The following is a 14,187-nucleotide window of genomic DNA, read 5'->3' on the forward strand; positions in this document are numbered from 1 at the left end:
CATTAGATTATGTGCAGATTTTCTTCAAATTGACCAAGAATCAACTCAAAGCTTCAAGGACTATTTGGATTACTCTATTTGTCCAGGGTACTGTATGTGCATGCCCTTCTGGCCCATATTGGCCCATTTAGGCCTTGGTTTTGGTCTCAGAACTGGGTTAGAATAGGTCTTCAGTTTAAATACCTGTTAAAGGAGGGTAATGAGTATCCCTGCCTCATCTGTCAAATGAGCGCTTAGTAGCAGGGGGTCTGGATTCTCGTTTTAATGCAGAGTGGCGGTGTGCTGAGCCCTTAAGGCAGGGAACAAGTCTTCTCTGCTGCCATCTAGTGAGCATCTTGGGAATAACACCTGAATGGAGGTCACCAGGAATTGTTCTCTCTCCAAGGGGTTCTGAGCCAATGAAGAATGTGTCAGATCCAGGGCCATGCCCCAGATGTGATCATCTGTGTCCTGGAAGCTGCCCACTAGAAAGTGGAGTCTTCAAGGTGAGACCTGGTGCAGAGCATGACACCCTGAATGGATCGCCTTCTCACCTGGCTCTGACCTAGTCATGCCTTATGTCACCCTCCCCTCTTGTCTCCCTACCTTCCTCAGGGTAGAGTTTGAACTAACAGAGTGCTTAGAGAGCCTCTGTAAGTCACCACATCTGGGGGCAGTGGGGTGCAAACCAAAGATTTATTTTTCAAGTAAAATAGGCAGCCCAGGAAGAGCAGAACAAGAGGAAACCAAGGCTGAGAACAGAAAGCTTGGATATGGAAAGACACAAGAAGCTAGATTGCAACTGCCAGGGAAAGCTGGGGAGGTGGGCTATGGAGTGGTCCTGGGTCCTCCCCCAGGTGCTGGGGCCGAAGGGGCCTTGGAGACTCAACTCCAGGTGCAGCATTTGCAAGAGGAGCTGAACACCAGGCTCCTCGGGCAGCTTTTCTGGAACAACCGCCCCCCTGTACAACTTGTAGTAGCTGGACCAGTCCAGAGGGTTGGGGTAGAGCCCGTCAGCTTTGCCCTGGCAGAAGGTGTCTTGTCCGAGGCTGGAGCCATACTCAGGTTCAGAGAGCTGGCCTGGTGCAGGAGCTTCAGGTTCTGGGGGGCCTGAAGACATATATGGACGACCTGGGAAAACAGTGATGATTCAACCAAGGCTCCTCCAAAAGATCCCAAACCCATAGGCCAAGCACACAGGCAGCAACATAGGCAGCAGCAGCTCAACACCCCGTACCTTACAGGCAGGGCATAGTCAGACACCCAAGGCAGAGGACAGCCAGACAGCAAGCACACCTACAGCTGGAGCACAGCTCAAGAGAAAACACCGGAGCTACAAGTGTCATAGGCAGTCAATGGCTATCTACCATCTGCAAAGCCCAACCAAGTAATGGTGAGGGCCAGCGGGCTCTCACAATGAAGGCTGAGTGCAGGCCTTGAGAAGAGAGGCTGAGGGCCCTCTGGAGGGAAGCCCTGGTTACCGACACCCTGGGCAGGCATTGGTACAATCAGAAAGAGGAAGAAGAGTGTGAAAAGAGAATCATTTCTACAGCTTCCTCAGCTCCTGGGGGTGAAATTTGGGAAATCACGGTACTGGGGCAAAGTCATTTCCTCAGAAGAAGCCAGTTCCTGAGGTGCCCTGACCCCATACTCACTCAGCTCCAGCAGCAGCATCTTGATGAGGGGGTAACGGCCCTGGTTGCAGAAGAAACCAGCAAAGTTGTCCATGTTCAGTGTCCAAACCATGACCCCACCCAGTCCCGTCTGCTTCAGATAGCTGACCTGTGTGAGGAGCGAGATGGGGGTGGAGGAGAGCAGGGAAGCCCGGCCAGCAGCCCCAGAGCCGGTTTCCTCATCCAGGCAGGGACCTCCTTTCTCCAGCACCCCCAGGTCCATTAGTCCTTATCCTTGCTGGGCATGATTCATTCTGGAATCTCCCTGCCCTGACATAAACATGGCCAGGGGTGGACATGAGGGTGGAGGTGTGAGGAGTACATAGATGTGTGACTTTCCTTAGGTTGGCAGCCTTAACTTCCCAGCATTTTCTGGGCTGAGCTGTTGTGTTTGGGGTACTGTCTGCTGATTGTGATGAGTTCAGTTACCATAGGGAACGACTAAACTTCCCCAAAGATCTGAATCCATTCCCTGTCTTCATGTCTTTTTGTCCACGCTGAGGGCCTTCTCACCTCCACCAGTTCCCTGAGGCTTCTTTAGGGTATGGCTGTGTGTCCCCTCCAAGTGGGCTTCCCTGGCCCTAGCCCTGCCAGGGGGCCATGGCTCACCTCTGGCGTGAGGCTGGGGTTACAGGATAGGGGTGGTTGGAACCCTTGATGGCCCCAATGTCCCTCCCAGCTACCTCCCTTTCTACACCAGTCCCCACTCAGGGTTCCAGCTATGGTACAACTTGCTCTCAGAGGCCAGCTTCCCCTTTCCTCTCCATCAAGTCTTTCTCCTGCGCTTTCCTCCCCAGAAGGCCCACCTTCTCTGCTTTAAGACTTTCTCAAAATCCCTTCCACCATGATGCCTTCTCTCATCTCCCCCAGCTGCCTCCTCAATTCTCCAGAGCACTTTGTCTACACCACCAGAAGAACCTGCCACTGCATAACTGACAAAAGATAAGCAGATGAGCAAATGCAGGTCCCTCTGCAGGTGCCAATGACCTCACTGGAGAGAGAGACATGGAAACAGGTAAACGCACTCAAGTTTTGAGGCAGGAGTGGAGGGGGTTTCATATAAGTAAATCAAAGGATCTATAATTTGAACATGCACCAAATATTGTCAATGGACTGAATAAAATGATATGCCTTACTGTGTGTATTTCTCCTCTTATATATCTGTAGAATTTGTGTTTAATAAAATGCAAATACTTTCAAGAGAGATTCCAATGTAGAGCAATTTTTTTGCCATTGTGTCTTTTCTTAATCAATAGGTGATAATGGTACCAAATGCTATCACATGGAGATCTGTGAAATGCTGGGATATTTCTCCTTGAAGAAGTTCTGAATGCTGTCATTGAATGTTATTGACAGGCCTTGGGCCCACACAGGACCACACCTTCCCAGCAGGGCCAAGCCTCACCTTGATTTTGAAGCTCTCCACATCGTCAAAACCGACCCACTGGTTGCTCTGAAAGGCATAGGGCACCTTCTGGTCCTTGATTCTGTGCTCATCAGCCCCCTTCCAAGAGCAGACCTGTAGGAGCAGAGGGCAGAGCTGGGAAGGAGGTGGGAGGCACTGCAAGCATCTTCTCCCTGTCATGAGGAGACTAGAGACTGAAATATTCACGTCTGAGAAGCTTGGAGAATCTAGGAAGCTCTAGACTGAGTGACCTAGAACTGTCGATTCAATGAGGCACCTGGGGTTAGGGATAAATCCAAGATGACAGGCATGGGATGGAATTTACCCAACCAGAATTCACTGTGCCTAGCATCGTCATTCAGAAATTATGGGAGAAGAAGCCCCTACTCTGCACAATACTCGGGGTGGCTGTGGGTTTTCCTACTTCACAGTAAGCCAGGAGTCCTCCGTCTTTGGTGAAGGGGCCAGGAGTTCCAGGCCCCGTGGCTTGGGCCCCCACTCCGGTGTCCAACAAAGAGGCCAGGGTAAAGGATCACCCATAGGTGGGCATGCCAAGGATCAGTTTGCTGGCAGGGGTCCCTTTCTGCAGCCACCATTGCATGGCAGAGTCCTGGTGGTGAAGGAGGAATGTCAGGGCTAATTTTCTTTGCCTTTAGACTGGTTCAGATCATCCAAGCCTGGGGGCTCCAGAGGAGTTTCATGAGCATTTACTAGTGTTCCAACCCTTCCCCATCTTCTTTAGATCCCGTCTTAGACCCTGAACCACAGTGATTGAAGCTGCATGGCCCTATAGTCAAGAGCATGGGCTCTGGATTCAAACAGTCATTGACTCAGTAAATATTTACTGAAGCCCAGCTGTGTGCCAGGCGCTGTCCTAGATGCTTGGGATACCTCAGTAAACAACGATCTCTGCCTTACCCAGCAGCTTATTTGATCTTGCCGAGCCTCGAGCTTCCTGTCTATAAAATGGAAATGATAAAAATATTTGTCACTAAGGGCATTGTGAGAATTAAAAGATATAATGCATGTATAAGTCTAACATAGTGCAATAAAGGGGAGCTATGATTGTGATCATTACCATCACTGTTGTTTCACCCTCAGTACAAGAGCAGGGAATTTTATTTATCTCTGTATCCCCAGTGCCTAGAACAATGCTTGGCACTAAGATGCGCAAATAGAAAGAACAAATGAGCACAGGGCTTCTTCACCGCCTCTGCACAAGACCTTCCCCCATCATGTATTACTTGACATGACACCCCCAGGCCTGTGACATGAGGAGGTACCCAACATAACTCTGTGGATTAAACAAATAATGAAGACTCTTCCCTCAAACCAGGACGGTAGGCTCACTTTCCCCAAGAAGCCACCCTGTTTGAGTCCAGGTTTTCTAGTTACCCTGCAACCTCTTAGCACTTAGGTATTTTCACTGTATTGATTTACGTGTATTTGGTTTTGCTGGTCCATATGATTTATCTTTGGTCAGACTGGAGCTTTCTGAGGGCAGAGGGCAGAGCACCCTGCTAAGTTCTGTGGTATTTTTGTGCAAATTTGGAAAAGTCACCCCTCTGGCCAGAAGCAACATGCAGGGCACATAGTATGGAGAGTAGAAGGCCTCTTTGTAGGAGGATAAAGGCCTCCCTTCCCCCACATGGATCCAGGGCACACAGCTTGGAGAGCACCGTGCCAGCGGGAGTTCAACCCCCTCACCTCTCAGCTGAATGTCTTTGCATGTCTCCCCACTTGACTGGGCTGGCTTCTCCTGGGACCCACACAGTTTCCCAGATGAAGGTGGAGGAGCCAGGTGCAATGTGAGGTCTAGATGCTCAGCTCAAGTGCCTGAAGAAGTGCACTTTATTTGTGAAAAGAGCCATGGAAGTCCTAGATGTTCCACCCAGCTGACACACAAAGATGTGGGCTCCCAAAATTAACAAACATTTTAATTTAGGGCTTTTTGTTATTGTTGTTTGTTAAGAAGGAGAAATGATACGGTCAATCTTGACTTTTAAAATTAGAATGGGCTTGTAAAACAATGTCTAGCCTACTGAATGAGGAAGAGCTGGGCAGGAAACCTCCACCCACTCCAGTCTACAACCAAGCCTTCCCTTTCCCGGGACTGGGGTGGCGTAGGGGTGGTTCTGCCCTGAGATGTTATCAACTTGGGAAAGCTCTCACCTCTTTCCAGAAAACACCTTCCAGAAGGACATTCAGTGCCAAGGAGCAAAAGCTACCCATTATCTTGAAGGAAATGGGGCTGAGGGTGTATGAAGGGAGCGGAAGCCATTTTGGCTGGAAACTTGAGCTCAAAGACAGCCTCCCAGTTAGTCACTGGTTTGTTTGATGTGTCCCCAAACTAGATTTGTGTCTAATATCAGTCGACATGCTATACAGAAGTGAGGTTTCTCCTCAGCAGCGGCATGGAACAGGAAAATAAAACAAACAAACAAACACACACAAAAGAAACAAAAATATCCTGGCTTCTCCATGCCCTGCTTGGTATCCTGCTTTTCCCTTCCATTTGGTTCTTCGACGCTCAAAAGGGGCCACCGGCAAGGGCCTGTGCCAGAGGCGTCCTCCCACTTACCACATTGAATTCGGCCACGGCCCCGCTTTCTCCCTGTCTCTCGTCGGGGGAGCGGTTATGCCCTGTGTTCTTCTCCCAAGAGCCACGGAAGTCATAGGCCACGAAGCTGAGGAACTCCAGGTTCCTGCATGAGGCGTGGGAAGAAAGAGTGAGGGGCTAGTGCGCAGGGTGGAGCCCTCCCCCTTCCTTGCTCCTCCCTCCCCTCTCACGCAGTGTGTGGCCTGGGGAGAGACCTGCATGGTGGGGGCGGGCTCCCTTCTGGCTCTGGGAGACGCAGCAGCATAGGCCGCCCCGGTCGCCCCCCCCCGCACACCGTCATCCAGGCCATTCTCATTCTTGGCGGCTCACGTCTTCAGCATCCTCCTCCCAGCTATCCCCTCAGCACCCTCAGGACACAGTCCACTCAAGGACACCTCTTGCTATTTTGCTATTTTGAAGGGAAATCTAGCTTAGCATTTCTCAAACTTTAGTTGTGCACATAAATCACCTGGGAATCTCATTCAGGTGCAGGCTCTTATTCAGTAGGCCTGGCGTGGGAACTCATCCTCTTGGAGATGCTAAGTGCTTCCCTCTTTCCTCCCCCAGGGATATTTCACTTTAAGACTGAGGGCCAGGCTCCAAAGAGAGGGACTCCGGAGTGATGGAGCAGCAGATGTGGTAAGGAAACCCTCCCTGGGTCTGCTGGTGGTGCAGGCGAGCCCCTGCTCCATTCTGGGGGAAGCTCAGACTACCCTTGGTCTCTTTCCCCCGCAGAGAACACAGGGTCCATGCCATCTGCCTGAGACTCACAGAGCAATGTTGTCCCCCTCGTATCCAGCTTTTGTGCAGTGTGGTCCTGCTGGGACAGCTGTGCTCGGCAGGAGGTGTGCCTTCCCTGAGGCCTGGGCTTCCTGCTGAAAGGCATTGACCAGGGCCTGCAGGGGCAGCTCAGAGTGAACACACAGGCAGGGAACAGGTAGCCCTGTGAGCCCCAAGCAGATGTTCCCGCACAGGAGCCTGAAAACTGACCACAGGGCTGGTCTGTGCTATGCAGACACATGAAGCAGCTGAGCCTGGGGGCAGAGCAGCACCTATGTGGCCCCCTGGCCAACTAGGTCTTCTCTATCTCACCCAGCTGTACCTGCACCAGAGCTTTGAAGCACTGCTTATCTGATGGAGGGCTCCCCCGGCTTCCTGTGTACCCCCAGTCAAGGTCGAGACCATCAACGCCATATTAGCACAGAAACCTGATGGCTGAGTTGACAAAGGTCTGTCGGTTATTGGCTATAGCCACCATATCCACGAACCTGTGGGTTGATAAAGGGAAGTGTGGGCCTGTCTTACACAGGACAGTGGGTCATGCTCCCTCAGAGGCAAGTGAGAAACTACTCAAGATATTGGTGCTCAGCTGTCTAGGCCAGAAGGGCACCGGAAGGGCTGCTTCAGAGGCTGCCGGGATATTTGCAGGTGGGTTATGGGCCTGGCTAAGGGAAAGGGACAATGTAGAAGTGCCCCAAAACATTGACATCACCAGGGGCACACTGACTCACTAGGAGCTCTGCTTCCCAAAATTCCCTCCAGAAGCTTACTGCCACATCCCTGCCCAGGGATTTGCTCTAACCTGAATCAGAGCTGGCTGTCAACCCAGCATGGAGATTGAAAAAAGAAGAGGAATCAGTTTCTAAGATGAGGAGGAAGAGAAGCCCAGCAGACCAGTGAGGATCTGGGTAACCCTGGGGGGCTGCTCTTCTACTTCCCTGGCAGGTTAACATGGTTACTATTCTTCTAACTCACGTTTGTAGAGTGCTTCGTGCTCTTGCTATTACCATTACTAGTCCAGAGTTCTTTACAATTCCTGAGGTGCCCCAAGAACAACCTCCCCACATCTTACTTTCTCAACAAGTCCCTGGACTTCTTGGGGGTCTTGAGTTTTATAGACCGTTTCTATTTTAATTTATTTTTTTAAATTAGCTAATAACATCAGTTCTTAAGTGAGGTTTGTGTGCCTGGGAACCCCAGGCTGAGAATCCTGAATTTCAGTGAAAAATCTGTGTATAAGCAGTGTTTGGGGAAGGGGAGTCATAAATTTCATCAGGTTCTCAAAAGGACTCATGATCCAAAAAAGTATTAGAAAGACTGGTTTAGAATTTTGGGGACCTTACAGTTAGCACTTTCTAGGAAAAGTATGGTTCCAAATATACCATTCCATTATCTCCATAAATCATCAAAAATGTCCTGGAAATGTCAATATTCTGGCATCCAAGCTCAATCTCACAGACTGCTTTTGACACCCAGAAAGGGAACAAAAATTCTCAGACATACTGTTCCAGAGCTCAGAAAATATAGACATTATATGTTGTCTGGGATTAGTTGAGACCCTCCCTTTACACATTTCATGGAGGAAGAGACTGAGGCCTGGAAAGAGGTCAGACTCTGTGCTTCATGTAAAGCAAGACTGGATGGGCTTCCCTGGTGGTGCAGTGGTTGGGAGTCCGCCTGCCGATGCAGGGGACACGGGTTCGTGCCCCGGTCCGGGAGGATCCCACATGCCGTGGAGCGGCTAGGCCCGTGGGCCATGGCCGCTGAGCCTGCGCGTCCGGAGCCTGTGCTCCACAACGGGAGAGGCCACAACAGTGAGAGGCCCGCGTACCGCAAAAAAAAAAAAAAAAAAAAAAAAGACTGGATGTATAACGGCCTGGAGCTAAGCCCACTCCACTGCCTCCTGAGGAGGTACCAAGAAGTCAGAAGGAAGGTCAGCCCCCAGAGTCCACTCTTCTCTCCCACTCTCCCTCACCCTGGCTACACCTCTACCTGGCTGATTCCCCGACTGGGGATCTCTCTGGCCAGTGAGCCAGTTCCACACTAGGGGCCCTGCCACATTGGTGCCCACAGACAACTCACTTCTGAGTGCCGAAGTTCCAGCCCCCAGTGGCCAGCAGCGTCTTCAGCTTGGGATTCCTGGAAAAGACAAGAGAAGCACCAGAATTTATCCAGCCAGGTCCTGGGGCTCACCTCACTAACAAGGAAGCAAGGAGCCTGGCAGGGCTGGTGGGATGAGGTAGGGGATATATAAATCCCTATGGTCATATTCTGTACCAGGGAAGCTCTAGATTGGGAAAGAAAAGACACATTCCTGCCTTTGAGGACCTCTTATCTGGCTGGGGAGCCGTACACTCAAGGAATTTAGAAAGCAAGAGATCAGGACAGATCTTCAGAGAGGCTGTATTAAGGTAGTGATAACACTTGAGCTGAAGGATAGATAGATTTTAGGAGATAGAAGGGCACTCATTCCCAGTGGAGGGAAACAGTTTCACAGTCCAGATTCCACTTAGACCTAAACTGGAAGGGCACTTAAGGAGTCACTATCTACCCCCACCTCTTCCACATAAGCACGGGAAAGCCCAGAGAAGTGATGAGACTTGCCCAAAGCCACACAGCGGGTCTGCAGCCAGACTGAAGTAATGGAGAAGGTTTCTGGCTTTGAGAGGAGGCGCCTGTCTTCTCCACCTCCCATCCCCACCTCCTCCACTGCAGCTCACATCTTCCTCAAGCTGTTGAATTCCTTGCAGAGTGTCTCAGCATTCCACGCTATGGGGCTAAGCTGGTGACTGTTCATGCCAGCAAAGGCATATATGAGGTGGGTGCACAGCTTGGGGTCCACATCCTTGGGCAAGAAGCGAGCAGCCCCCTGTCTGTACTGGGCCCAGTTAGTGAAGTCGCAGACCAGTTTTGCCGCAGAGCCTGGCCAGTTGGGGCAAAGCAAAGAAATGGCAATCAGAAGGGCCTGCTATGGACTGGCACCCTCTGCCCAGAGGCAGAACTTATGTCATGCCAGAAGACGTTAAACATGGCCCTTCATCTGCTGGAGGCAGGGAGGCAGAACTTTCAAATCACGGCTTGGAATACTTCAGAATGTTAATTAAAATACAAACATATAAAGTGGCAGAGAGGAGGCCCCAGTTACAGGCCTGGGTTTATGTTTCTTTAGTCTTGCTTTAAAGAGGTTTGCATTTACATACTATTATCCCTTGTAGAGAATTGGTTTAATATCACTGACAAGGTTCTAACAAAGAGAATATTTTCTCTAGGAAAAGGCAGCTTGTTTCTGTCATCCCCATACCCTGTAGAATGGCTTTGTGTATAGGGCCTCTCCTCCCAGATGGGGGCTTGTCTAGCAGTGATGGCTCCCACCAAGGGCAGCACTGTGCAAAGTTGACCAGAACACCGGAACGCAAAGATGCTCGTCTTCATCCCTGCAGCTGCCAGAAGTGTACTTTGGGCCGATCTCTTTAGCCTTGGCTTAGGGGTCCCCATCTGAAAATGACAGTGTGGTCTCTGAGGGCTCTTCCAGCCTTGCAGACTATGATCGTGTGGTTTGTACACGCCAGCATTTTATGCCAGGGACTTGGCAGAATGATGAGTTTGGACTGGAGTATGTCTGTGGTCACGGTCTAGACCCTAGGATTTCCTTTTGCACAGACAGGGTCTCTCTGCACCCTCCTGCAGCCCCCATGTGGCCAGTGAGAGGACGAGGAGGGAGAGCAGTGCAAAGTGGCTATAGGAGGGTGTGTAGGAACCCAGAGCATGAAGGGCTGGCTGAGACACCCCTGCGCCCATGGATGGCTCTCAGAAGGAGAAGGGTCAAAGCTCCTGGGTAGTCACTGGCCCTAACTAGAGGTCACCCGGGAGTGAAGTTTGCCGATGGGACTGGGGCGTTGCCTGAGTGACATAGAAGGAGGATTGGTGAACTCCCCAAAGCAAAAGAAGGAAGCAGGGGATTAACCCAGCGAACACATCCCTGGGACCATCTAGCAAGGACCCAGGAGGCTCTTTTTGTTTTGTATCATATCCTGCCATAGCATATTGAATATTGTGCATGAATATTTGTACTATAGAGGCAACAAAGTCTGGTGGTTAACAGCAGGGACTTTGGAATTTCATGCCTGGGTTGAAATCCCCACTCTGCAACTTTTTAGCCAGATAATTCAGCTTTCTCCTTCATAAAATGGGAATGATGATTGCTCCTATCTTAAGGACTACTGTGTGAATGAAGAGTTAATGTATGTGAAACACTCAGAACAGTGCTGGCAGAAAGTAAGCTCTGTTCTAAGTGCTTTGCATACATTAACCCTTAGCCCACACAAAACTCTATTATTAGAAATATATACCATCCCATACCATAGCACACCATATGCCCAGAAGTAGCTTGGATTAAAGCTTTTGAGGAAATCTTCAACTTTTCTCTCTTCCCGATGTTTGCTATTTCTCTGGACCTGGCTGTCCCCTCCTGTGAGATGAAGAGGGGAAATGTGTGTCCTGTGCCACAGCCCAGGCTCAGGATGAGGGTCTGAGTACAGGGAGTGGTGTGGGATAGGAAGGGAACCCAGGAGTCCAAGTGGCTAAACATCACCCAGAGAGTTCCCCCCTGCACAAGAGGGAGCCCTCCTGGCTCTCCCAAGCTCCACATGCAATCAGTTCAACAGACACGGAAAGAGTGTGCTGTCCTTGCCTGAGCCAAGGGGCTAGGACGTGGAGCTGGGGAAGACTTAGGTTTCTTACTTCCAGTAGCTCAGAGCTCCCCTACTGGTGGTAGGGGAGACGCCTAAGCCAGTAATTAGAAACACTGTGATATATACTGTAAAATGGGTTCCAGTACGATGAGAGCACAGAGGTTGGAGCAAGTGACCTCAGGAAACACCAGAAAGAGGCTGACATTTAAGCTGTCCCTACGGACACACAGGAGTTCGGCTAGTGGGTTAGGAGGCTAGAACCTTCCCAGAAGAAGGAATGGCAAGGCCATTATGGGGACAAGGACACTTGCAGGGGCTGGAGCTTTGGAGACGAGAACCCACTGAAATCTGGCAAGAGCTCTTGGGGTGGACATAAGTGTTGGGGGAGTGAATGGGAGAGGGTAGCAGGGCCCAGGGAATGGGGCTGAGGGAACCCAGGGCTAGCTTCAAGAAAGGTGCCACTTACCCCACTGGATCGCCAGCAGAACCATCAAACCTGAACAGCACAAAAGAGAAGGCAGAGATTAAGATGTCATTCTTACTTTCCCAGGCCCTCTATGGCTATTGAAGCGCAGGAGCGAGAAGTGGTCCGGGATGGGGGTGGGCTCAGGACAGTTTCCTACAAATCCAGCTTCCTCTGCCCACAAGGGACCCAGGAGGGCACTGTGTCCATCCCTTCACCCAGGCCAGACAGCAGGGGGCCCTACCTGGCCTGGGCTAGTCCCAGAGCTGATGGAAGTCTCCATGAGCTGAGACTGCCCCCTCTCTAGAACATTAGTAGAGGGCAGTGTGGATTTAGGAAGATTCTAGGAAAACCACTGACTTTCAAGCTTTTTTTTTTTTTTTGCGGTACACGGGCCTGTCACTGTTGTGGCCTCTCCGATTGCAGAGCACATGGCTCACGGGTGCAGCCGCTCCATGTCATGTGGGATCTTCCCAGACCGGGGCACGAACCCGTGTCCCCTGCATCGGCAGGTGGACTCTCAACCACTGAGCCACCAGGGAAGCCTGACTTTTAAGCTTTTTAGAGAGAAGGTTTCTCTTTTGAAATAAGTAGAAAACCTGTCCTCAGGATGAAAAGAGCCAATTTGGAAGGGCTAGGCCAGAGAGCTCATCTCTAGGTGAGGTCTCTGTACCTCTGCTCACAGCCACAATTGACTACTTTTTGCTGCTTTCCTGCCACACTGCATAAGAGGTTGGCTGAGTTACCAATATCCTTGGAGACGTAGGGCTCAGTGGGACTCCTTTAAAAGTATTTATTTCACCTCTCTGGAGACCTTGGATCTTCCCATTAACCTAATAAAACCTGCATGAAAATTTGTAAGGGCACCCAGGGTCATGGCTCCCAGGCTGCCTTTTGCAGGGCAACCAGCATCAGGGTGGGGAAGAATTCCTTGGCAGTGAATTCCAGGGCACCCCTGGAGAGTAGGGGGCCTCAGAACACAGGAAAGACAAAACCACCCAGTGCCGAGGGGTTCACTGACTCTAGGCTTCCAAAACAGGAGGAAAAGTCATTTTCAGCCTGTTGAGAAAAGCTTTTCCTTGCAACACAAAGCCTCTTGGGCTGAAAGACCTCAGGGGGGAGCCCACAGGGACTGCAAGCCTGGCAGCAGGGGGAGAAATGGAATGATCCTCCAAAGTTCTCCTGGAAGCTTCTGCTTCCTTACACACAGCACCAAGGAGCCATTTCACATACACATCCCCACTTCCCCACAGCTCCCAAGGCGCAGCCCATGCTCCCCGACAGCACCCACTCACCTGCCCAGGCTACAGACCACACCATGGTGCTGGCTCAGTGACAGACTCCAGCCCACACAACCAGCTATCCAGGTCCTGCCCTCCTTTTATCAGGCCTCCCTGTCCCACCACAGCCAGGGGTGTTGAAGTCAGACAGGGGCAGGGGATGTGGTATGGAGGTCTAGGGTGCGAAGTAGCACGGACTGGGGACACCTGACATAATGCCCTTTAGCAATGCTTGGTTTTCTGGAACAATCACAGGGTGTAACCTGGGCTCTCATCATTGCCAAGCCAGGAGGCAAAGGAAGGGAAGAGGGAAGTGTTTCTAAACGTTCTGCTGGGCAAGCTTGATTCTGATTTTCTCTGTGTGGGCTGGTGAGGATCACCAGTAGCCCCAGGCTTTGGAGGAAGAGAAACACCTCATGAATGAGGGGAGCAGGCTTCCAGACCAGCCTGCCTGCTTGCTTTACCAGGGCCCTCTCTGGAATTTAGGTAATCTCTCTGTAAGATGATAGTGTTGCACGTATAATCTATATTTTACAATAGTAATATTTTTATTACTATCCACGTGATAGTAATATTTTATATCCATTGAGAAAAATACATAATGATAAGTAGCAACTATGAGCTTAGTAATATTTTTAAATGCCTGTGTTTCTTATGAAGAATCAGAGGGACATCTATCAGTGCCCTGTGGCTGCTGTAACAAATAACCTCAAACTAGGTGGCTTAAAGCAGCAGGATTTATTACCTCCCAGTTCAGGAGGCCGGAAGTCTGAAATCGAGGTATTGGCAGGGCCATGCTTCCTCCAGAATCTCTAGGGAAGAATGTCTCCTTGCCTCGTCCATCTTCTGATGGCTTCTGGTGTTCCTTGGTTTGTGGCAGCATCACTTCGATGTCTGTCTCCATTCTCACAAGGCTTTTTCCTCTGTGTCTTTGCACGTCTTCTTTTCTGCCTCATATAAAGACCCTTGTCATTGGATTTAGGGACCACCCAGGGTGATCTCATCTTGAGATTCCCACCTTAGTTACATCTGCATAGACCCTTATTCAAGTAAGGTCACATTCTGAGGTGCTGGGTGGAGATATTGGGGGAGGGGGCAGCATTCAGCCACTGCAGGACCTACTGGGACATGTTACTTATTCTGTCTGCAGACGATGGCCAGTGCGTACATGAACTCCAAGGTCCTGGCAAAACTCTGAGCTTCTAGGGGACCTGCTCTTTGGTCCTAGGCCTTAATGTGAGTGGCCTGAATGGCTGAGTGGGAACGTCCAGTGGCAGCAGACTCTGGAGTCAAGTTGCCTGGGTTTGAATCCCAGCT

At 50.6% G+C, this 14,187-nt stretch overlaps 1 protein-coding gene across 1 annotated transcript; it reads right to left on the reverse strand.

Moving 5' to 3' along the window:
* Positions 1-864: 864 nt before the first annotated feature.
* On the reverse strand, positions 865-12,910 carry CHIT1 (chitinase 1). The gene is given in 12 exon segments (XM_030873075.1): positions 865-951; positions 953-1,110; positions 1,635-1,761; positions 3,058-3,171; positions 3,482-3,667; positions 5,639-5,762; positions 6,428-6,552; positions 6,759-6,924; positions 8,519-8,575; positions 9,157-9,358; positions 11,594-11,623; positions 12,886-12,910. Coding segments are annotated over 12 exon segments (1,401 nt in total).
* Positions 12,911-14,187: the final 1,277 nt, after the last annotated feature.

Source organism: Globicephala melas, chromosome 1 (assembly GCF_963455315.2).
Source record: "Globicephala melas chromosome 1, mGloMel1.2, whole genome shotgun sequence".
Lineage (NCBI taxonomy): Eukaryota > Metazoa > Chordata > Mammalia > Artiodactyla > Delphinidae > Globicephala > Globicephala melas.